Genomic DNA, 25,721 nt, shown 5'->3' on the forward strand with positions numbered 1-25,721 from the left:
TACTTTAGAGACAAAAATTCAAACTTGGAAGATGTGATAAGTGGCATCCCACAAGGCTCTGTATTGGCTCCTTTCATGTTTGCCATACATATAAATACTATGGATGAGGGAGTGAAGTGCTACATGACCTTCTTTGCTGACAATACCAAATTACCCAAGTGAATAAGCACAGAAGATTGCAGATTGCTACAAGAAGATTTGGACAAAATATGGGAATGTTGTCAGGTGTGAAATGATCTTTAACATTAAGAAATTTTGTATAATGGAAGTTGGAAAAAATGAAAATAGAATATCGGGTCAATATGAAATGGGTAACAAGACAGTCAAAATAGTCGACTCAGAAAGGGACCTGGGAGTGATATCTCAAGTGACTTGACATCTGATAAACATGTCAATAAACTAGTTGGAGAGACTTTTAACTTATTAAGATCAATGAAAGTGGCCTTTGACTACATGAAGAAATGATAGAGAAAATAGTGGTTGCACTGATAAGACCTAAATTAGAGTATGCTGCTACACTATGGGCACCTAGCACAAATATTTTTTTTTAGAAAGAATTCAAAGAGCAGCAACAAAAATGGTACCTACACTATCAAATTTGACATACGAACAACATAACATATGACATATACCAAGGCTTTTTCCCCCTTACAAGGGGGGTAGACAAAAAGAAAAAGGCATAAAATCATTCCCACCCATTCCATCCCTGAATACACTCCACACCCCTCCACCCTCCCTCTTATCTTAGCACGAACAAAGATTGGATAAATTACTTCAACACTGGAACAGAGAAGAGAAAGAGGTGATTTGCTGACCATTTACAGAATTATGAAAGGGATGGAAATTCTTGATAGAGACAACTTATTAAAAAACATTATTTCCTCCACCTTTTCACATAAGGAGAGCTGATAACTGGTAACTGCTCCTTGTTTCAATACTGCAAACTGATAATATGGAAACAATCCCACACTAGTACAAAGAAACAACAGTCCAGGTTTCTTCTCAAAGATCAATGGGAGGAGTTGATAACTATTGCCAGCTGTTCTGGGGCTGTTAAAGATATTAGTGAGAGACCTTGGGTTTAGTTAAAAGGATGATTATGAGCCCCTTGCACATCATGCAAAGCAACTAAATGGGGCAGACCAAAGAGACAAGAGATTCTCATTTCTATATTTTTCTTCCACAAAGAGTCAAGGTACATACCCACAATAAAAGACCCACATACATCACCCCTCCCATCTTCAGTCCTTTTGGAATGAAGGGTCTTCCCTGCCATACTGCTAAGAATAAAACTTTAAATCAACAGTTGGTATCCACCAATCAAATGTCAAAACTATCGGCCATCCAGAAAAAGAACAAGAAAAGGAACAGTGAAAAATTTAGATCCCAACATATAAACGAACTGCTCAGATCAAAGATAATGGATAGGGGACAGGGATGACCCCTCATCCACAAGGAACCAAGACAAAAGGGACAACAAATGGGTCCTAGGTGGGTGTTGGCTTTGATTCTGCCACCCCCTATTATGGGGAGAAAGAGTTTTTGGTGCATGAATGCATAGGTATGTATACATATACTGGATATTAAGAGCATATACCATTATTGATGTTACATATTAGCTACCTACTGAGACTACCATCTATGTCTCACCTCCAGAAACTAGTGCCTTTGAATGTACAGTCACTGTATTCCCCCAAAGTATGATGGAACCATGAGACTGACAACATATCTGCACGAGGCAGTCCTGTCAATCTCCAACCCATTAACTTCCTCAGTTCTATTTGGAGGTGCAGTCCTATGGGGTTCTTCAGACTACACTTTTTCCTTTATACAAAGAGCTGACAAATGGCAATTGCTCCCATCTTTCTAGTACTTTTGGTTGGTGATACAGAAACAGTCCAACACTAATACAATGCAAACATCACTTAGATTTCTTCCCAGAAAGGTCTTTGGGAGGTCTTGGAGAGCCCTACTAGCTGTTATGAGGTAGCAAGTCTTCCAGTCAACAAAATTCAAGGCAACAACTGATGATGTCATAAATTTGAGGTTAGTGCAACAAACAGAAGTAAAGAAAGAAGAAAGATGAGATGAAGGAAAAATATTGTTTAGTCTGGTTACATACAACTTTGTACAAGGTGAATACATATCCATACTCATATGTAAACACAAATTCATTTAGAAGCACTCACACAACTTTCCATCAACATCTTTTATCTTGGTATTTATCCTGTGGAGAGAGGGCCTTTGGTAAATATGTAATATCTAGTTTTCAAAACAGGTGGGTAATATACCGATTCCTGAGCAATCAACAAGCCTTATGACTATGATAGCAACTACTTTAGAGCACCAATTTCCTTGGAGTTTTTACTGAATAAACATGTTCACCATATTCCACACAAATATTCATCAGCTTCTTGAGAAATCCACCACACAAACTAAAGAACCACTTCTTCCGAAAATACAGAAAAATAGTTACAACAAAGCTGATCCAATGACTTAGGGTCCTTAATGTAGTATACTAATATGGTCATGGATCCTGGATTTATCAACTCAACAATGAACTGTTTAGTTCTGACTGTACTGATTTAATCTTACAACTAAAACCTGGTCATGGCGATGCTCAATGGTGATATGATACAAAAAAAAAATGTGGAAGTGACTATCAATATGAGGTGGTAAAACTCAAGGACAGTATTCTCAGAACAGTTTCATGTTGTACTGTACACTGCAACCTGAATTCAACCATCCCATAAGACATATGACCACAGCAGTGCAAATACAGTACTCCAAAGTATGTGCAACCATTACACAACCCTTGGTTAACTTACTAAAAACTACATCTAAATAATGATTCTTAAGCTTCAATGTCTTATAAAAACAAAACCAAGTGGTGCTTGAACAGTACTTGAACACTGAATGATGACAAAAACTTTCTTGGAAACTATCAACAAATCAATTCATAACTATCAAGCCAATGTCAACTTAGTTCTCACATCTGTATATGTTTCCTACAGATCCAACTCAATCCTTCCTATATGGATTGCAAAGAGGTGCATCCATCAGTCACAAACATGATCAACAAGAAGTGACACTGTTTCAGTGCAGCTAAGCCTAAATGGTAAAGATCAGCTATCAATGATTCATTTCATCTCAACGATTATGTGTTGGTGAAAAATATATAGTTTTATCACCACACCCTAAAAAAATTTATAAACAAATAAAATACAGGAACTACATCCTGATGTATTCCCTCTGCCTTCATGGACGAAGTTCAAAGCACAGACAACCACAATCCCAAATAGTTATGTTCTCAAAAATGACCTTTTAAAAACCCTTAAGTGATTTCGTATTAAATTCATGAAAATAATTACACTTATCCTGAATCAACATTGTACCATCAGTTCAGTGATCTAGTGAGGAAATGTTATGAAAAGACAAACAATGAAGTAAGTGCAGCAAAGTGTCAGTCAAGAATAGTATTCTCCTGTACTCCCTTGCTTAGTTAAGTCTACTCTAGAAAGGTGAGCTCATCCACCTATAACCTATAAGAAACTTCTACTTAAAAGTGGTCCAATTAAAATAAAGCTTCCTCCATCAGCATGACTGAAGTGTTTTAAGCACCTGTTTGCTAATCTGTGAGGTAGAGATGTGGGAAACCGACTGTGTAGGTTTGGAGGATGACTGTGTCCCAGAGGCCTCCATTGTCCTCACATTACTGGGGAGCTGCTTTTTACACCGCTGACATCGGTTGAAATCTTCGCTAAGGATCCCACAATATGTACAAACAGCCATTTGACCAGGAATGCAGCGGGGTTTGTCCTCCTATGTATGAGTTAAGGTATAGCATTGGTAAATGACAAATCAAGGGAAAACACTTGGACTGGTATACTTCAATCAACTTGAGCATGAGTGGATATTCATTACGAAACATTTTCATTTTAATATTAATCTGCCCTATCAAGGAGTAACTAAATCAAGGTAACTAATTCTCAATTTCTTTTACCTTAAACTTAAAAGAACGACTTTACTGAGGAGAGGAGTTTTACCATCACCTTGACCCATTATAGGAATTGGGGGTGCGAGTCAGCAGGGGTTAAGCCCTGGGTAGTTGCACAAGTTACTTATCTTCTCACCTCTGTGTAGAAACCAAATAATGAGCATCCACAAACCAAATAACAAGCATCCGCATCCTTACCATGTCCTTCTCCTCGTGATCGGGTGATCCAGTGGTAGATCTGACTGTGGCTTCCTGAATCGGAGGACTGGCTGATGGTGCTGTCGAAGGTTGTTCCTCATGCTGTACTGTCATTACTTGATGTTGTACTGGTGAAGTCTTACTGGCAGTGAACTTCACTCTTTCACTATCAACAAAAGAAAGTAACATGTAAGTGATATGAAGAAAATCCTATGACAAAGATCCCCCCCCCTAAAAAAAAAAAAAAATTGAAGCCACATCACTGAAGTTTCGAAGGGCTCAGACTACACACGTGTATAAATCATACGATGTGAAATGCTTAGTGGGATCTGTGACCACCAAATTCCATTTTACAATGAACCCTTGATAACTTGACATACACCTAACTCCTGACATTCATGGGTTCAATATTCATAATTTAAATCTTTCTATGGTATGGGTGGGAATGATTTTATGCCTTTTCCTTTTGGGCTACCTCCCTTGTATGGGGGAAAAAGCCTTGGTATATGTATGTACCAAATCCAGAAAAGGGGTCATCAGTGTTCAACCTAAGGTGTAAACCTTGGGGTTTCAAAGCCTCTATTTACATTTAGTTTTGGTATAGCACCTCCAGAAGGCTCTGCGTGCTTGTGTTGATCTGCCTTCGTTCCCTTGCACTTTCTCTCAACAGACATATTTAACGCTGCACATTCTGGGCAACCACAAGTGCTCCACCCCCACGTAATACAACCCAGGCATCTTGCTCTCCTTACACTAATGAAAATTTCCGTTTTATTCGGCGGCCTATGGAACTCCAGTTGACATTGTTGGCAGTGTGTGCATGTGTACATGTGTGTGTATGTATTTTACCTAGTTGTAATATACAGGAGGGGAGCTATGCTCGTGGTGACCCGTCTTTGTATCTCTCCGCATCAAGTTTTATCTTAAAATCTTGTATAATGTTTGCAGATACTGTTTTGTTGTCTAATTTGTTCCATGTATTAATCGCTCTGTGTGGGAAACTGTTCCTTTACAAGTTTTTTCTATAACTATCTTTTTTCAGTTTTTTTCCGTGTCCTCTCGTTTTACCGTGCATTTATATAACTGCATTGACTTTCTTCTACATTTGCCACCAGCAACATGATTTGCCACGTCATATACCTGTCTGCTAAGGAGCTCTGCATGTCACTAACTTTTCGTACTTGATATTTTATATATAAACTTGTTTTATGGCAATAAACTTGAAATAGAAAGATGCAAATAATGCCAAATAAGTTGAAAATCCTCAAAATATATTTCATACTAATTTTGATTAAGGTGGGAAATATCTAAAATTACTTTTTACGCCAGAATTTTGTTCAGTATGTCAAAAGCCAACAATAAATTGCTACCAAAATGACAAATTTTTATTTTTTTTTCCTAACCCCTAAAACTGACACACCCTACTGTGTAGTTCCACTTTACAAGGGAAAAGGGGACAAGTTTCAGCAGGATCAATTTGTTAGGTATAGTTGGAAAGACTTATGGGAGGGTCTATATTGAGAGGATTAGGAGAGGAACAGAGGGAGTAGTTGGTGAGGAACAGTGTGGGTTTAGGACAGGCAAGGATTGTGTGAATCAGGTTTTTGTGGTAAGAGATATGTGAAAAAGCTTTAGGAAAAGGTAAGGATGTTTTTGGGCCTTCATGGATTTGGAAAAGGCTTATGACAAGGTAGACAGGAAGGCACTGTGGATCTGAGGAGGGGTTGAGGAGGGATTGAGGAAGTTAGTGACAGAGTTTGGAAAGGTATGTGAAAGAAGTTGAAGATAACTGTGGGTAAAAGGTGATGAGACATACAAGGGGAGAAAGTGGCGGCAGACTGGAAGGTAGTATTATGGGAGAGAAACTTGAGGAAGTGGATAGCTTTGGTTACTTGGGTGCAAATGTGGCAGGAAAGGGAGTGGAGGTGGAGGTTGAATGTAGATTGAGGAAAACAAATGCCTTGAGGAATAAAAAAGTATAATGAGAATCAGACATTTGGGAATGGATGCTATGAGATTGTATCAGGGAGTGATTGTGCTGACAGCACAGTATGGGGCACGGAACATAAGAGAGGAAGAGAGGAGGACTTTGAAGAGAGGAGGACTTCGAATGTGTTTGAGATGAGGTGTCTAAGAAGTATGATAGAGGTTAACAGGCTTGATAGAGTGAGAAATGAGGTGAGGCAGAGAACGGGGATGGAAAGGGAGTTGGGAGATCGGGTTGATGAAAGAGTATTGGGATGGTTTGGACATATGGAAAGGTTTGTAAAAGAGGTGTGGAAGGCAGAGGCAGAAGGAGTGAACATGAGGGGGCGACCGAGGATGAGATGGATGGATGGGGTAAATGGGGCATCGAGTAAAAAGGGAATACCTGTTGAGCAGGAAAGAGAGAAGGCAAGAGATGGGCATGGGTGGAGAATGGTTGTCAATGGACAATAAACTGATGCATCCCACAGGGATTTCACATCTTCTCTATTTCCACAAGGGGAAAAAAAAAGAGGGAAAAATACCAAGTAAATGAAGGAATGGGACACTGTTATGGATGTGCTATGTCTTGGTGCATTGCTTCTGACCTAGGTGTCTGGTAGGAGACTACTCAACAAGGAGCTAATGTAAAGGGGAAAAGAGCGAGTGATGGATGGGAGTGGAGTGGATGAGGGTGTGCCTTGGATAACAACCTCCTTTACATAGGGGAAGGAGCCTTTGGTATACAGATAGATCTATAGACTTATGATATTATAAGATTAGGAAAGAGTCACTAGTCATCCCATTCCTAATATGGAAGAAGGAACCTTTGGTATACAGATATATCTATAGACTTATGAAACTGTACAATTGGTAAAGTCACTAATCATCCCACTCCTAAATAAAATACATGTCAATCCATCACCATTACTGTACAGTCTCAAATTACGAGTTTCAAATAAAATACATATGTACTTTACATACATATGTACATACATATATCTTCAATTCTACTATCCGCTTACTTATATATGACGTAGTAATCCCCTGATCCTTGTGGAAAGTTTATTTTTTTCTCCGAGACTTTTCTAACTCGTGAAGTCCTGCGGAAACAGAATACCCAGAAAAAAAAGCTTAACATCAATCAGCCCATTAATAACATAAAACAAAAAATTAAAACAAAATGTATCAGTCTCCTTAGCTGCACCAAAACATGGTGAAATCACAGCACTACCCTTCAATAATACATAAATATATATGCATATAAATTAATCATTCTGCTGCCCCAGGTGTCTGTTACAGGAGATTCATAGCTTCCAGATAACAAGCAAGAGCCACCAGATTCCACACTTGAAGATGAAATACTGTATTGTTGTGAGAGTAGGTGTTCAGTGTCTTCTGTGTGACAGTTGCATCTGGGGCAGTTTGTTTCTATGGCCAGTCCTATATAATGTTGGTACTGTCTTAGTGCAGGATGGTGATCTGAACATACTTGTGTAAATGTGGTTTTTTCTTCTCTTGGGAGGTATTTTTCTGTGGTACTCATGTCTGGACAAGTTTGTTGGAGGAGCAAGTCAAGTGGTCAGTCTTGGAGCACTTGTTTTATGATTGGCTGTGAACGTGTTGTGAAGTGTAGGTTGGCTGTTACAAATGTTTGAGTATTATGGTCAAAACTAGCAACTGCTCCCCTCTTCCTATACTAGAGGGAGGTCAATGGCATAGAAGCAGTCCAACACTGATATAACATTTCCTTCAAGAGACTCACGGGGGAGCCCTTGGACTATAAGCAACTGATGTAGGGACGCAGGTTACAATCAATCCATCGCCCTAGTTCTCTCTTACAGGAGACTCACAGTTTCCAGGAAACCAAAGCTGCCACTTCACCCCTGAAGTCGTACATGTACAGCGAGACCTCTCATTAATGGATGTTAATTAGCTGTGTTTGCAGTGTTTTCGCTGTGTTTTCGGTGTTTTTGGTGCTGATGTTTAGTGCGTGCAATCACTATGCCACCCAAAAACCACTCCAAAACACAGCCAACACAGCAAAAGCACCACAAACACAGCTAATTAACATCCGTTAATGAGAGGTCTCACTGTATATATATACCGAATGCATTTTTTCCTCTTACAAGGGAGGTAGCCAAAAAATTCATAACATCCATTCCCACCCATTCCATCTCCAACATACTCCACTCCCATCCACCCCCTTCCCTTCCTCATATCTTGGCACCTCCTGGATGATGGGTCATCCTTGCATCTTGCCCACTGCTCTGGTTGATTTATGGAATTTTTGGCTCGAAGGCCAAGCGCTGGAGCCGGTAGGCCATTCAGCGCCCACTGCTCTGGGTCAGAAGCACTGTCACATCAATAAGACCTGTCTCATCATCAGAAGCACTGTCTCATCAATAAGACCTAGACTGGAGCATACTGCAACTGCGTGGTCACCCAGTACCAAAAAGAATATAAAGAAAATTGAAATAATCCAGAGCAACCATGGACATGGCCCCAGCACTTTCAACCTTGTTATGTGAAGAGAGACTAGCTACATGGAAAGTTACCAACTTTGGAACAAATAAGGGAGAGAGGCAACCTACTGACCATCTGTAGAATCATGAAAGGCATGGAAATATTTGATAGAGAGGACTTACTAAATTGGGCCAAGAGAAATGCAAGAGGACATGGAAACTCAAAAAGGATAGTTATAGAAGAGATTTGAAGAAAAACAATTTTCCACACAGAGTGGTGGACACTTGGAACAAGCTGGACAAAACAATAGTGTGTGCAAAAACCATATACAAATTTAAGAGCAAACTAGACACTGCGAGATACAAAGGTGGGACACCACAAGTGTAGCTCCCCCTCAACTTGTTAAATACACACTATTTTTATAACTATTTTTGCATAGAGCCAAGAATGGGAAACAAAGTTCAACAACAAAAATCCTAAGTAATCCGAGACTTGGGTATGTTTGAGGGCTCTTGTTCAAAACTATGTGTATATTATTTTCATGTACTGCTGGGAAGGATTTTGATTCAAAGTGTAGATGATTGTGGTCTTGATAGAGTATCTATCTATATAGCAGGGGATTTTCCCCCCCTTATAGGGGAGGTAGCCAAAGTCAAAAGTCACTCCCACCCACCACCTGTCTTCCCTCTCAGAAATTTGCGCAAATTGTGTGTACACCATTTTTATGTTTGTTTCTCCCTGCAAGCTCGGGCTATATAAGGAGTAAAATGTTTCTCAACTGTGTTATTTCTGAAGAAGCCCTGCTGGGCGAAACGTCAAATATATTGGATCCCATACTCTGCATTTGGCCTCTCTTGACCATTCTTTCTTTCTGCTGTCAATATCATGTGCCTGCAACTGTTCTATGCTGTTTCTTGTTTCCACTATGAGATCTTTTAAGTGTGGGGTGGAGTTACATGCATGGCAAATGCAAATTCAAAATCTTAGTTTTTATCCACTAGGAATACACATAAATACATGTCAAGATGGTTGTACAAAACATTAAAAGGATAACAAAATTTCATCTATTTTTTATGACTTACTTTACAATTGATGACGATGAACTAGATACGTTGTTAACCATTGTTCCTCCTGTACCGCTTGAGGTAGCACTGGAGGATGGCGTTACGGGCATAACTGCCAACACACGGGTTCCATCCGTTTTCTGAATGCAGTAAAATTGTTGCCTGATCTGACTGTTAGTACCAGTTCCAGGTCTGTGTAAAAAAAAAATAATAATAATAATAAAAAAATTAAAAAAATTAAAAAAAAACACCCAATTCAAATTCTCAATTTTGAGCTGGATGGAGGTCACCAACATCCCAATCTTGAAATGGGTCATTTGGCACAATCAACACACAAATTTAAAAAAACATGTTACAAGCAGATGTCATCAACAGCACTACTTACATTCTCACTTCTTCTCCTGATTTAACTGGCTGAAGAGTGCCTGAACCTATGGGCTTCTGTGGTGAATTTTTCTCTGAAGAATTCCTTTGCCTGTATTCCTCCAATGTTAGCTTCTTATTTGGACTCTTGATAAAAAAAATATATATAATAATAAGATTTAACAATGTCAATAAAATGTTCTTTACTTTTACTTTACTTAATTAAGAGAGGGTAGAGTGCCAGAGGACTGGAGGAGTGCCTAGGAACAACAGAGGGAGTAATTCGTGAGGAACAGTGTGGTTTTAGGAGAGGTGGGTGTTGTGTAGATCAGATCTTTGTGGTAAGACAGATATGTGAGAAAGCTATAGGAAAAGGTAAGGGTGTTTTGGGGGGTTTTTATGGATTTGGAAAAGGCATACAACAGGGTAGACAGGAAGGCACTGTGGGTGGTATTGCAGATATATGGGATAGAAGGAAAGCTATTAAGAGTTTTAACGAAAGTAGCAGAGCTTGTGTTAGGATTAGAAATGGAGACAGTGAATGGTTTGAGGTAGAGGTGGGACTTGGTCAGGGATGTGTTATGTCGCCCTGGCTGTTCAATCTATACATGGATGGGGTGGTGTGAGAGGTGAATGCATAGGTAGTGGGTCAGGGGTTGGAGATGGTTAAAGAAAATGGAGAAAAGTGGGAGATAAGCCAGTTGTTGTTTGCTGACGACACTGAGCTTGTAGCAGGATCAGAGGAGGGATTGAGGAAGTTGGTGACAGAGTTTGAGGTGTGTGAAAGAAGGAAGCCGAAGATAAATGTGGGCAAAAGTAAGGTGATGAGATGTATATGGGGAGAGAGTGGCAGCAGACTGGAAGTGAGCATTAAGGGAGAGCAACTGGAGGAAGTGGATAGTTTTAGATACTTGGGTGCAAATGTGGCAGGAAAGGGAGGAGTAGGGGTGGAGGTACAATGTAGATTGAGAGAAGCAAGTAAATGCCTTGGTGGATTAAAATTTATAATGAGAAATAGACATCTGGGAATGGATGCCAAGAGAAGGTTATATGAAGGAGTGATTGTGCCAACAGCACTGTATGGGGCAGAAACATGGAACATAAGAGAGGAAGAGAGAAGGAGTTTGAATGTGTTTGAGATGAGGTGTCTGAGAAGTATGATAGGGGTTACTAGGCTAGATAGAGTGAGAAATGAGGAAGTGAGGAGGAGAACAGAGGTGGAAAGGGAGTTGGGAGATAGGGTTGATGAAAGAGTATTAGGATGGTTTGGACACATGGAAAGAATGAGGGAAGAAAGACTGGTAAAAGAGGTATGGAAGACAGATATGGAGGGAATGAACATGAGGGGACGTCCTAGGATGAGATGGATGGATGGGGTGAAGGGGGCTTTGGGGAAGAGAGGAATGTCTGTTAAGGAAGGACGGGAGAGGACAGAAGACAGGGGTGAATGGAGAATGGCTGTATATGGATGATGTTGTGATGCATGAGGTGGAATGGGTGGGGGGATGGGGGTAGTATGTGTGAGCAAAATTTGACGCAGCCCGAAGGGATTTCTCCCCGTCTTCTTGTCTGCATGGGGGGACAGAGAGGGGGGGTCGCCGATTTAATGAAGCAGCCTTGCTGTGGATGTGCTGGGACTTCCTTACTGCTCTGACCCAGGGTGCAAGGATGACCCGTCATCCAAGAGGTGCTAATATGGGAGGGAGGGTGGAGGGGAGTGGAGTGGATTTAGGGATGGAATGGATGGGAATGATTTTAAGCCTTTTTCTTTTTTGCTATCTCCCTTGTAAGGGGGAAAAAAGCCTTGGTATATGTAAGTGCATGTGTGCACGCACGAACATGCACACGCACACACACACACACACACACACACACACACACACACACACACACACACACACACACCTTGTTAGGGAGGTAGTCAAGTCAAGGCATACACACACTCCCATCCACCACCCTTGCTTCCCTCTTATCTTAGCACCTCAATTTCAAAGAAATTCCTACACCAATTTGAACAATGAACAAAGCAATGCCAAGGAGAGCCTTAGCAGCAAAATTTTTCAAAATGAGATATGTGGGTACTGCTGAATATTTGCAAAAACTACAAAGCTATTTACCTGTAGTACAGGTTTTACGACGCTTCCTGGTACATGTGCAGGAATGTTCTGAAATACAAAACATGCATACATTGACAACGGTATACATATACATACATACATACATATACCAAGGCTTTTTCCCCCTTACATGGGAGGTAGCCAAAAAGTGTATTCATCCCTGAATACACTCCACACCCCTCCCTCATATCTGAGCACCTCCTGGATGACGGGTCATCCCTGCACCTTGCCCACTGCCCTGGGTCACAAGCAGTGTCGCAAGACACAGCACATCCACAGCAAGGCCGCTTCATTAAATCGGCAACCACCCCTTGCATAAAAGGAGAGGACGGGGAGAAATCCCTTCGGGCTGCGTCAACTTTTGCTCACACATACTACATCACCCCCCACCCCCGCCCATTCCACCTCATGCATCACAACATCATCCATATACAACCATTCTCCATTCACCCCTGTCTTCTGTCCTCTCCCGTCCTTCCTCAACAGACATTCCCCTCTTCCCCAAAGCCCCCTTCACCCCATCTATCCACCTCATCCTAGGATGTCCCCACATGTTCACTCCCTCCACATCTGCCTTCCATAACTCTTTTACTAGTCTTTCTTCACTCATTCTTTCCATGTGTCCAAACCATCCTAATATCTTTCAACAACCCTATCTCCCAGCTCCTTTTCCACTCCTGTTCTCCTCCTCATTTCTCACTCTATCTAGCCTAGTAACCCCCACCATACTTCTCAGACACCTCATCTCAAACACATTCAAACTACTTCTCTCTTCTTCTCTTATGTTCCATGTTTCTGCCCCATACAGTGCTGTTGGCACAATCACTCCTTCATACAGTCTCCTCTTGGCATCCATTCCCAAATGTCTATTCCTCATTACACTCTTTAATCCACCAAGGCATTTACTCGCTTCTCTCAATCTACATTCTACCTCCACCTTCACACCACCTTTTCCTGCCACATTTGCACCCAAGTATCTAAAACTATCCACTTCCTCCAGTAGCTCTCCCTTAATGCTCACTTCCAGTCTACTGCCACTTTCACCCCTTGTACATCTCATCACCTTACTTTTACCCACATTTATCTTTAGCTTTCTTCTATCACGTACTCTCCCAAACTCTGTCACCAACTTCCTCAATCCCTCCTCCGATCCTGCCACAAGCGCAGTGTCATCCGCAAACAACAGCTGGCTCACCTCCCAGTATTCTCCATTTTCTTTAACCATCTCCAATCCCTTTCCCACTACCCTTGCATTTACCTCTCGCACCACCCCATCCATGTATAAGTTGAACAGCCAGGGCAACATAACGCATCCTTGACGAAGTCCCACCTTTACCTCGAACCACTCACTCTCTCCATTTCCAATCCTGACACAAGCTCTACTACTCTCATAAAAACTCTTGACAGCTCCCAAAAGCTTTCCTCCTATCCCGTATATCTGCATAACCTCCCACAGTGCCTTTCTCTCTACCCTATCATAGCATAAGGTATACATATATATCATACATGTACATGCAGCAAAAAGAATGATAATGCAAATTATAGAATAAGTAGGTTGGACATCCTGGCTGAGTGAGATTTGAAGAGAGAGAGAGAGAGAAAAAAAAAAAAAAATTAACAAAAGGAACAAGATAATGAAGATGATGGAAAAAAAACTACCTGAGATTGAGTAGATGAATTTGGTGTGACTGGCTCACCACTAGGAGGTCTAATGATATCTGAAGCACTTGTTGACCCTGGGGAATTGCCACCCTGTGAAGATAAAAAATATGTATATCAAATTAGGTCTGTCATCAGCACTCTTCATCACTGTATAATAACAAGTCTGGCATGACTATCACAGGATTCAAGTGAGTATAAGTGCTACAAATTGCTGTTCTGTCTCCTAATGTTACAAATATACATACATACACCAAAGGCTACTTCCATTCCATCCCCACATACTCCACTCCCTCCCTCCCTCCCTCATTTCTTGGCTCCTCCTAGATGACGGGTCATCCCTGCTTTTCATCCACTGCCCTGGGTCAGAAGCAGTGTTGCACGGCTGCTTCTTTAAATTGGTGACCCCTCCTTCTCCATCCCTTCATGCAGAGAGAAGACAGATAGAAACCCCTTTGGGCTGCGTCAAAAATATCATTCAAACATACTCCCACATCCCCCACCCACTCCCTTCCATGCATCACATCATCATCCATACACAACTATTCTCCACTCACCCATATCTTCTGTCTTCTCCCTTCCTCAAAAGACATTCCCATTTCCCAGTGCCCCTTTTACCCCATCCATCCATCTCATCCTTCAACATCCCCTCATGTTCACTCCTTCCACCTCTGCCTTTCACACCTCTTTTACCAATCTTTCTTCACTCATTCTTTCCATGTGTCCAAACCACCCTAATACTCTTTCATCAACCCTATCTCCCATCTTCCTTTCCAACCCCATTCTCCTCCTCACCTCATTTCTCACTCTATACAGCCTAATAACACCTAGCATACTTCTCATACTCCTCACCTCAAATATATTCAAACTCCTCCTCTCTGATGTTCCATGTTTCTGCCCCATGCAGTGCTGTCGGCACGATCACTCCTTCATACAATCTCCTCTTAGCATCCATTCCCAAATGTCTATTTCTCATTACACTTTTTAATCCCCAAAGGCATGTACTCACTTCTCTCAATCTACAGTCTACCTCCACCTCAATTCCTTCCTTTCCTGCCACATTTACACCCAAGTATCTAAAACTATACACTTCCTCCAGTCTCTCTCCCTTAAGACCCACTTCTTGTCTGTTGCCACTTTCTCACCTTGTACATCTTATCAACTTACTTTTACCCATATTTATATTTAAATTCCTTCTTTTGCACACCTTCTCAAACTCTGTCACTAACTTCCTCAATACCTCCTCTGATCCTGCCACAAGCACAGTGTCATCAACAAACAACAACTGGCTTATCTCCCACTTTTCTCCATTTTCTTTAACCATCTCCAATCCCTGACCCACTACCCTTGCACTTACCTTTCACACCACCCCATCTATGTATAGATTGAACAGCCAAGGTGATATAACACATCCCTGACGAAGTCCCAACTTTATCTCAAACCACTCACTCTCTCCATTTCTGATTCTAACACAAGCTCTACTACTCTCGTAAAAACTCTTGACTGCTCTAACAGCTTTCCTCCTATCCCATATATCTGCAATACCTCCCACAGTGCCTTCCTGTCTACTCTGTCATAAGCTTTTTCCAAATCCATTAAGGCCCAAAACAACATCCTTACCTTTTCCTAAAGCTTTCTCACACATCTTACTACATAAATCTGATCCACAACCCTTATCTGTCCTTAACCCACACTGTTCCTCACCAATTACTCTCTCTGTTCCTCTCCTAATCCTCTGAAAACCCAAGAAGCCAGTATATCATCTCCTGAACAGGATCAAAATCCACAGGTCCCTCTACACATAATTTTGAGCAAATATGCAATAAATAAAGCAAGATCCATGCCATGCAAGGTATCTGTCTAATTAAACATAATAAAGCTTTGTCCTACCTTTAGTTTTTGCGAAATAAGTCGCCTCTGATACGAGAAATGTTTATTGCAGGTTTTCGTTATAGCGTTTCCTTGCTTAGATTTTTGTTCCAGCTGCTTCAGATTCAAATGATATTCAGGCCTTGACATTGATTGCTGTGCTTGGTGCGGTTGCTGCTGCTGCTGTTGCTGTTGCTGTTGTGGTTGTGGCTGTTGTTGATGTTGCTGTGATGATGAAAGTGAATGTTGCTGCTGTGATGGCTGTGAATGCTGCTGTTGCTGCGATGGTTGTGGTTGCTGCTGTACCATCAACTGTAGATTAGTTTGTTGTTGTTGCGGTTTATGTAATCCTTGATGTTGCTGAGTCGGCTGTGGTGTTTGCTGCAATTGCTGTTGGTGGACTTGTACCTGTTGTTGTGCCTGCTGAGGTGCCTGTTGTTGTGGAAGTTGTTGCTGCTGTGAATGTTGTGGTTGCTGCTGCTGTGGCTTTTGAAGTCGACTGATCCCAGCATGCTGTCCAAGGGAAAAGTGCATGTAAATTGTGAGAAATTCCATATCACCCTTGAAACAATTTACTTCATGCTACACATCTAAGATATATATATAAATATAAATATACATATATACATATACATATATATATATATATATATATATATAATCTGCTGTTATTTAAAACCATATGTGATGATTATAACTGTTGTCTTAGGTATTACTAAAAAAAACCCTGCAGCCCCAATGTTTGGCAACAATCCTCAAACCCAATCTCTACGGAGAACAACTAGACTGTTGTCGGTGTTGTATTGGTATGGGTAATTTCTAAGTCACTGACCTATTGTAGTTGGAGGAAAGGAGTAGTTGCTGGTTGTCAGTTCTTAAGTGAAAAAAATGAAGAAATGTAAGTGAAATTTACGAAGTGATCTAGGGCCTGGTCCAGAGACAAAGTACCACTACATCTCTAGATGGAAGCATGGATGTTGAGTTCTGAGAAAGGGCAATAGGAAGATTCTCTTTGACATTCGTTTTTCAAGAGGTATCAAAGATGGGTACCTGTAAGAAGTGGTCCTGCATGATGAATGGTAATCATCATCACCCTGCTGCCCATTTTGAAAACCCATCAAACACCCTACCTCTATCTGGAGGTGCAGTCCTCGGGGGCTGGTACTTAGTCTCCAGATCAGCCCCAAGATCTTTCAATTTCAGCTGCATTTCCTCCCATCTTTTCATACACCAGGAATTGACACTTGGCAACTGTTCCCCTACTTCTACTACAGTGAGACCTCTCATTAACGGACGTTAATTAGCTGTGTTTGCGGTGTTTCCGCTGCGTTTTCGGTGGTTTTGGTGCTGTTGTTTAGTGCGTGCAATCACTATGCCACCCAAAAACCACTCCAAAACACCGAAAACACCGCAAACACAGCCAATTAACGTCCGTTAATGAGACGTCTCACTGTACTTTCAGCCAATGACAGAAAAACAGTCCTATACTAATAAGACCAACAATTCTTTAGATGCGTGCAGGAGGGCATAGAGACTGTTGCCAGCCACTAACAAGCTGCAGGTTGCCAGCCAGTGACACTAGTGAAGCTCAAGTTAAAATTCCCAGTCACGTACACGTCACTGAACTCATCACCTAACCGTCTGTTCGGCAATAACATTGCTCCCAGTGTCCTCCATGGAAACCCAAAAAGTATGGCAGGTATACGGGTTGATAAACATGGTCTCGCACAACATTATACCCATGCTACTTACCCACCTCATTTGGCTTGGATTATACTCACTGTTTTCACAATATTAAGTGGGTTATGTGAGCTAAGAGAGGAAGAGAGGGGAAGTTTGAATGTGTTTGAGATGAAATGCCTGAGAAGTATGGTAGGGGTTACTAGGCCGGATAGAGTGAGAAACAATGTGAGGAGGAGGGGGGGGTGGAAAAGGAGTTGGGAGATAGGGTTGATGAAAGAGTATTGGGATGGTTTGGACACAAGAAACGAACAAGTGAAGAAAGATTTGTAAAAGAGGTGTGGAAGGCAGAGGTAGAAGGAGTGAACATGAGGGGGCAACCAAGGATGAGATGGATGGATGGGATAAAATGGGCACTGGGAAAGATGGGAATGTCTGTTAAGGAAGGGAGAAGACAAAAGATAGGGGTGAATGAAGAATGGTTGTGTATGGATGATGTGATGTATGGAAGTGGGTGGGAGGAGTGTTTGAATGATATTTTTGACACAGCCCGAAGGGATTTCTTCCAGTCTTCTCTTTTTCTGCATGAGGGGACGGGGGGTCACCAATTAAATGAAGTCTCCTTGCTGTGGATGTGCTGTGTCTTGCTACATTGCCTCTGACCAGGGCAGTGGGTGAGACGCAAGAATGACCAATCATCCAGGAGGAGCCGAGATAGGGGGGGGGGGGATGGGAGTGGAGTATGTGAGGATGGAATGGGTGGGAATGGCTTTTATGCCTTTGTTTTTTAGCTACCTCCCTTGTAAGGGGGAAAAAGCCGTTGGTATATTATGTGCATTATAGCTATGGTAGATTATCAGTATCTGTAGAAGAAAATACCCATATGATATTGAAATGTGGAGGAATAGTGTGATAATACATAATACAAAGTGTATAGATTTGTAGTTGGGATCTACATTGAAGGTTTGGTGAGACAAACAAGGCTGAAATTCCATTTGTCTCAGTCTTCTCTCCTTTAAAATCATGGAGCAACCTCCGAGGAAAACTCAGGGGGTTGCCAAATCCTATTTACATGGTATAATTTGGCCATTGCCAAATTGTCCCCTGATAAACTGATAAACAAAATTGTCGGAGAATCTTGCATCTTGTTAAAACCAATAACAGTGGCTTTTACCTATTTAGATGAAGAAACTGTTAAAAAAAGTACTAGTCACACTAATAAGGCCTAGACTAGAGAATGCTGCAACACTATGGTCACCCAATGCCAAAAAGAATACAAGAAAATTGAAAAGCTCCAGACAGCAACCACAAAAATGGCCCCAACACTTTCAAACCTGACATATGAGGAGAGACGGTCTAAACTGAAATTACTGACTTTGGAACAAGGAAGAGAAAGAAGTGACCTGCTGACCACCTACAGAATCATGAAAGGCAAGGATGTCCTTGATAGAGAGGACTTACTAAATTAGGATAAGAGAAATACAAGGGGACATGAAAAGAAACTCAAAAAGGACAGTTATTGAAGAGACCTGAATTAAAATATAATAATAATAATAAATAATAATAATAATAATAATAATAATACTAATACTAATAACAAAAAAAATTATAATAGAAAAAAAAAAAAATCCACACAGTGGTGGTTATCTAGAACAGGACAAAACAATATTGTGTGCTAAAACCATACATGAATTTAAGAGCAAACTAGACACTGCAAGATACAAAGATGGGACACCACGAGCATAACTCCCCTTCCCATAAGACACTATGTTGTTTGTCATAGTGACAACATGCATATATTAGTGCTTCTCAAATACTTTAAAAAACAAAACATCTTAACAGTGATACAATTATAGAATATCCTGGGTGTGACAAATGAGGAGGGGAGTGCTCATGGATACCCAGAAAGATTGATTTCCAACAGTGTGAAATTGAAGTGAAATGGAAAAAAACAATGATGGGCCAGAGAAACCACAAGATGGCTGTCCATCACATTACAATGTAAACATGTACCCAGAGCCATCTACTGGCACAAGGGCAAACCAAAATACAAAGATAGGTTTTAGATCAAGAGGCACAAAAAGGATTTCTCTGGATTTAGTGGGTATGAAAGAAGGATCTTTAATAGTTATAGACATTGAGAGAGACATGAAAAATATGAATGATTCATGGAGGCAGGAAACTGATAATCTATGAAAGACAAATAAAGACCTAAACAAGGAAGTGACTTAAAAAAAAAAAGTAAACACAGAATTAAGAGTTCAGTGCACTAAAAAAAATAATTAGCATTTAAAAAATGAAAATGAGAGGTTGAAATATAATGAAAACACAAATAACGAGACCATAAGGAAAGAGGTGGATGAACGGATAAAAGCAATGGCTGTGGAAACAGGAAGTACAAGAGAAGACAATCTTCAACAGCTGAGAAATGATTTAAAAAAGAGAAAGACAAAATAATTTTAAATAGTTCATAAGCAAACACAGAAGGCCGAAGATGCTGTCATTATGGTAATTATGGTGAAAAAAAAAACTTAATAAGAGATACAATGGACAAAATAGTCTGCCTAGTGTAGGCCCTATGATCTCTTGCAGTCTCCTTCATTCTTATGTTATGTTCTGTTTTTATGTAATATATGGTCTAAAGAAAAAACATAACACAAATTGGTTCTAGAAAGATAAAGAGGACAAAAAATTGGCAAGAAATGTTATAAAAGTAGTACAAGATAAAGAACAAGAATTAGTAAAGGAAATAGAGGCAGTGCACAGAATTGGTCAATATACAGGATGAAAAGGAAAAAGTCAACCACTAAAGATTAAATTAAGGTCACAAATGGCAGCGGAAGAAATCTTATCAGGAACATGAAATTTAGCAAGTAATGAACATTAAAAATATATGGATAATAGACACGATGAGGAAAAAAAAAAAAAAAAAAAACGGAGACTACGACAGCACAGTTCTATTGGAGTATTATATATGAGACAAAAAAGTGTATATTTAAGGAGAGAGAGAGAGAGAGAGGGAGGGAGAGAGAGAGAGAGAGAGAGAGAGAGAGAGAGAGAGAGAGAGAGAGAGAGAGAGAGAGAGAGAGAGAAATTTCAGTGAATGAGGGAACAGAAAATTAAAATTGGTTTACATCAACATAGATGTGTTAATCTCAGGATTGAAAGAGCTAATCAATTACCTGTCTTATCTTCTTCTATGCGAGTCAAAGTCTAGCACAAAGCATTGGATGCCTTACGTATGATGATGCATCACAATGCTTGCATTTTAAAATGTAAAGTCCCTGCTGTATTACTTGTTCTTTCACTCTAAGTAAACTCTGAGTAATAATAAACACAGAAAACACAATCAAGCCAGTTTAAAGAAATCATGGGTAATTCAGCTACAACTACAAAATAAATAAAATCAAGATGCTGATGCTAGCATTGTGATATACCACTCGCACCTCGTGACACCTATGTAGATATCATCGTATGGAAGAGGTTAAAAACCTGTATCAAATCATCCCAGAGTCTACACTTTTTTAGGGAAAAAAGATTCATACGTTTTAGTAGATTTTCATATGATTTGTTTCTGATATACAGAATTAGTTTTGTGGCTCGCTGTTGTAATTTTTCCAATCTGTCAGTGTATTTAATGAGATTCAGTGACCATACAGATACAGCATATACCTAATGTGGATGAACTAACGATTTATATAGCTTAAATCAAAATATCACATTATCAGTCCTAGAATTTGATATGTTTCTCCGATGCGGAAATACACGTCTTTGAGGATTTGAGATAATCACTGATAATTATGCCGAAATATTTCTCATTATCCATTTTTGTTCACATAACTTTTCGTACTTATTGTTATTTTCACCTATGTGCATAACCTTACATTTACTTATGTTAAATTTCAGTAGCCACTCTTTACACCATTGCTGTAGTTTATCTAAATCTTCTTGAATACCTAACCTGGACAGTTTTGTATCATCTGCAAATTTGGAGACAATAGATTTCAGTCCATGGTCTATGTCACTTATAAATATTATGAATAGAAATGACCCAAGAATGGAACCCTAAGGAACTTCACTTGTAACATTTTTCCATCTAGAAGTTTTACATTTAGAACAACTCTATTTACGATCATTTAACCAATCATTAACCCAGCTTAATTGGCTACCACTTATTGTGTGCATATCATAAGGGTGCATATTTTCTTATGCATACTTATGATATTAACCATTGAATGCATTTTACAAACTTTATGCATTCATACAAGTAGATAAATGTGTTATGAAGTACAATGGGTACAAATATGCAGTGTATCTGTAAATAACTAACACTAAATCCATTTTCTCTAAGTACATTTTCAAATAAAGTAAATAATAAAAAAGTGAATATTTCAATTTCTACTTAACACGAAAATTAGCGCCAGATTTGAAAAATTCAGACATTTATTACTAAAGTTATTTGGGAGGAAAATGGTTAAACCTGAAAGATGTCAACAAGATTTTACATACATATACCAAAGGCTTCTTCCCCCCTTACAGGGGGGTCATGAGTCATCCCTACATTTCACCCACTGCCCTGGGTCAGACAATGCAGCAAGACACAGCACATTCACAGCATGGCTGCTTCATCTAATCAGCGACACACCCTTCTTCCGCACACCATAGTATTATCCATACACAACCATTCTCCACTCATCCCTATCTTCTGTCTTCTTCCTTCCTTCCTCAACAGACATTCCCCTCTTTTCCAATACCCCTTTTACCCCATCCTTGGTCACCCCCTCATGTTCACTCCTATCTCTGCCTTCCACACCTCTTTTACTAATCTTTCTTCACTCATTCTTTCCCTGTGTCCAAACCATCCCAATACTCCTTCATCAACCCTGTCAACTCCCTTTTCACCCTCACACTCCTCCTTACCTCATTACTCACTCTATCCAGCCTAGTAACCCATACCATACTTCTCAGGCACCTCAACTCAAACACATTTAAACTCTTCCTCTGTTATGTTCTATGTTTCTGCCCCCCACACTGCTATAGACACAGTCACCCCTTCATATAATCTCCTCTTAGCATTCATTCCCAAATGTCTATTTCTCATTGCACTTTTTAATCAAGACATTTACTTCTCTCAACCTACATATCACCTCCACCTCCATTCTTCCCATTCCCACCCAAGTATCTAAAACTATCCACTTCCTCCAGTCCCTCTCCCTTTATACTCACTTCCAATTTGCTGCCATCCTCTCCCCTTGTACATCTCATCACCTTACTTAAACTCACATTTATCTTCAACTTCCTTCTTTTGCACACCTTCCCAAACTCCGTCAGTATTACCCTTAATCCCTCTGACCCTGCTACATACACAGTGTTGTCTGCAAACAACAAATGGCTTATCTCCTTTTTTTTTTTTCTTTAACCATCCTTAACCCCCCACTCATTACCCTTGCATTTACCTACTACAGCACCCCATCCATGTATAAATTCAACAGCCAAGGCGATATGCCACATCTCTGGCAAAGTCCCACCTTTACCTCAAACCACTCTCTCTCTCCATTTCTAACACAGATTCTATTAAGATTTTATAACAAACATGAATACAGAAATTAACTGATAAATTTAATTCTTAGAATAACTTTTGTATTTTTACTACAGAGAGAAAAACACTTCAGAACTTATTGTACAATTATTCTACTTCCAAGTCAATGCTATACATAACACTTGTTTCATCCATGCTTAGAATATGCCTTTTGTGAATGGCAGCTCAACACCAAAAAGAAAAGGGTAATTGAAAAGGTAATACAATGAAAAAGTAAACTAATAAACAACTACATACATATATATATGTAACTACTTTGTCAAAAACATTAATGGGAAGTTTGTGAATGGCATGGCAGAAGAGTGATATCTAAGGGGAGAGAGAGAGAGAGAGAGAGAGAGAGAGAGAGAGAGAGAGAGAGAGAGAGAGAGAGAGAGAGAGAGAGAGAGAGAGAGAGAGAGAGTGTATTTACCTTGTTATATTTTACGGGAAGGGGAGCTATGCTCGTGGTGTATCTTCATATCTTGTTTTATCTAGACCATTTTTAAATTCGTGTATCCTTTTTGCACACACCACATTTTCATCTAACTTGTTCCAAATGTCTAGTATCCTGTGGGGAAAGCTGTTCTTTTTCAGGCCTCTTCTATAATTGTCTTTTATTTTTTTCCATGTCCTCTTGTTTCTCTACTATCCCATTTTATCAGATCCTCTCTATCAATAATTTCTATGCCTTTCATGATTCTATAAAGTTATCAAGTCTCCTCTCTTTCTTTGCTCTAATGTTTGTAGCTCAAGCTTTGCCAGCCTCTCATATGATAGTTCTGAGAGCATTGGTGCCAATTTCATAATTGCTCTTTGTATTCTTTCAAGTTTTATTATACATTTCTTGTACATGGTGACCACATTGTCAGTGCATACTCCAATCTTGGTCTTACTAAAGTGACTAGTATTTTCTTCACCATTTCTTTGTCCAGGTATATAAATACCACTTTGATTGTTCTTATTAAATTATAAGTTTCTCCATTTTTTTTTTATGTTTCTCTGGGGACATATTATTCATAATAATGACTCCCATGTCCTCATTTTCTATTTTTTTTCTCTCCCAATCTATATGATCCCACTATTCTTTTTTTACTTCTTCCAAATTCCATTATACTATACTTCTTAATATTGAATTCCATCTCCCACTTCCTACTCCATTCCCATACTTTATTGAGATCACTCTGCAGCGACTCTTAATCTTCAACAGTGTTCACTTTTTTCAGCAGTTTTGCATCATCCACAAAGAAGCTCATATAAATTTCAATTCCTTTATCCATATCATTAGTATATATAGAAAACATTACTGGGGCCAGAACTGTTCCTTATGGAACTCCACTAATCACTTCATCCCAATTAGAATGCTTGTCTCTTATCACCACTCTCATTTTTTTTTCATGCAGGAAGTCTTCCATCCACTTCAGTAGTTTGCCCTGTATTCCTACTGCAGTTTCTAATTTCTTGAGTAATTTCCTATGTGGCACCTTATCAAAAGCATTTTTCAGGTCCAGAAATGCATAAGCAGCCCTTCCTTCTCTTTCTTGTATTATATCTACAAGTCTTGAATAGAAGCACATTAAGTTTGTGACACATGATCTTCCTTGTCTAAATCCAAATTGCCTTGGATTAGTAAAAATTTTTCCAAATGCCTTACCCATCTAATTTTTATAATTCTTTCACAAATTTTAGCTATCGTACTTGTAAGAGAGACCAGTCTATAGTTAGTAGGGTCTTATTTGTTTCCCCCTCTATATATTGGTACTATATTTGCTCTTTTCCAATCTTCTGGAACGTTTCCTTCTTTCAATGAACTGCTTATTGGACTATGTATTTCTCTCAAAATCCAGTTTGCCATTTCATCTGGACCATATGATTTTCTAACATCGAGATTACTCAAGTGATTCATTATTTCTTTCTTTGTTACTTCTATCTCTTTCATAGGGGGAACTTTCTCCCACTTGACATCTCTAAATTGTATGTTCTCCCTCGTAAACACTGATTTAAAATGCTCGTTCATAATTTCTGCCATTTCTATTTCCTCTGTATATTCAACTCCTCAGTTTCACTAATTCTTGTTTGCTTTTCAGTTTGTCGTTTACAAATCTATAAAATAGGTTTAGTTGATCTTTACATTTTTCTATGACATCCTTTTCGTATTTTCTATTTTCTTCTCTGCACACTTGTACATACTGATTTCTATAACTAGTATATATTTTCAACTTTTCCTGCCTTTTGTCTTTCTTCCATTTTATCCAAGCTTTATCCCTTTTGTTTTTTAACTCTCTACATCTTTTGTTGTACCAACATTTTACATACGCTTTTTCTGGTTTTTGTCTTGGAACATACTTTTCTACTCTTTCTTTATAACTTTTTGTCTAGATTTTCCATTTCCTTCTACTGTTGTTTCCTCCTTGTGTATCCTTTCCCAGTCTGCTTTTTGAAAAAAAATTCTTATTTTATCAAAATTTGCTTTTCAATACATCAATCTTCCCTTTCTATATTGTTTGTTTTTTCCCCATGTATTTTTCCTCGTTTTGTTCCAGTTCAACCAATATGTGGTCACTTTTACTTAATGGTGTCTTATATTCAATCTTGTTCACTATTTCAGGTTCTGATGTGATTATTAGGTTGTCTCAATGGTTCTTCCTCATTTCTATACCTAGTATTCTCTTGTATCCACTGTGTCATTGTATGTTCTATATTTATATCAAGTGGTATATTTCCCCATAGGTCGTCTCCACCCTTCACTGTCATCTCTTCCCAGC

General features: G+C 39.5%; 1 protein-coding gene across 10 annotated transcripts in view; it reads right to left on the reverse strand.

Annotated features, from left to right (window-relative positions):
- Positions 1 to 25,721, reverse strand: part of LOC143032481 (uncharacterized) — a 90,477-nt gene that overhangs the window by 30,598 nt on the left and 34,158 nt on the right. For 6 of the 10 annotated variants that reach the window (XM_076197327.1, XM_076197324.1, XM_076197325.1 and 3 more), the window contains 8 exons: positions 15,720 to 16,211; positions 13,830 to 13,922; positions 12,171 to 12,218; positions 10,076 to 10,200; positions 9,709 to 9,882; positions 7,186 to 7,263; positions 4,196 to 4,361; positions 3,622 to 3,822 (listed from right to left, as the gene is read on the reverse strand). In XM_076197327.1, the coding sequence (XP_076053442.1) occupies positions 3,622 to 3,822; positions 4,196 to 4,361; positions 7,186 to 7,263; positions 9,709 to 9,882; positions 10,076 to 10,200; positions 12,171 to 12,218; positions 13,830 to 13,922; positions 15,720 to 16,211 (1,377 nt within the window). The remainder of the gene's footprint in view (positions 1 to 3,621; positions 3,823 to 4,195; positions 4,362 to 7,185; positions 7,264 to 9,708; positions 9,883 to 10,075; positions 10,201 to 12,170; positions 12,219 to 13,829; positions 13,923 to 15,719; positions 16,212 to 25,721) is intronic. The other 4 variants (XM_076197332.1, XM_076197331.1, XM_076197328.1 and 1 more) reach the window with 3 other exon arrangements.

This window comes from Oratosquilla oratoria, chromosome 13 (assembly GCF_046742065.1).
Source record: "Oratosquilla oratoria isolate Oo_2021 chromosome 13, ASM4674206v1, whole genome shotgun sequence".
NCBI lineage: Eukaryota > Metazoa > Arthropoda > Malacostraca > Stomatopoda > Squillidae > Oratosquilla > Oratosquilla oratoria.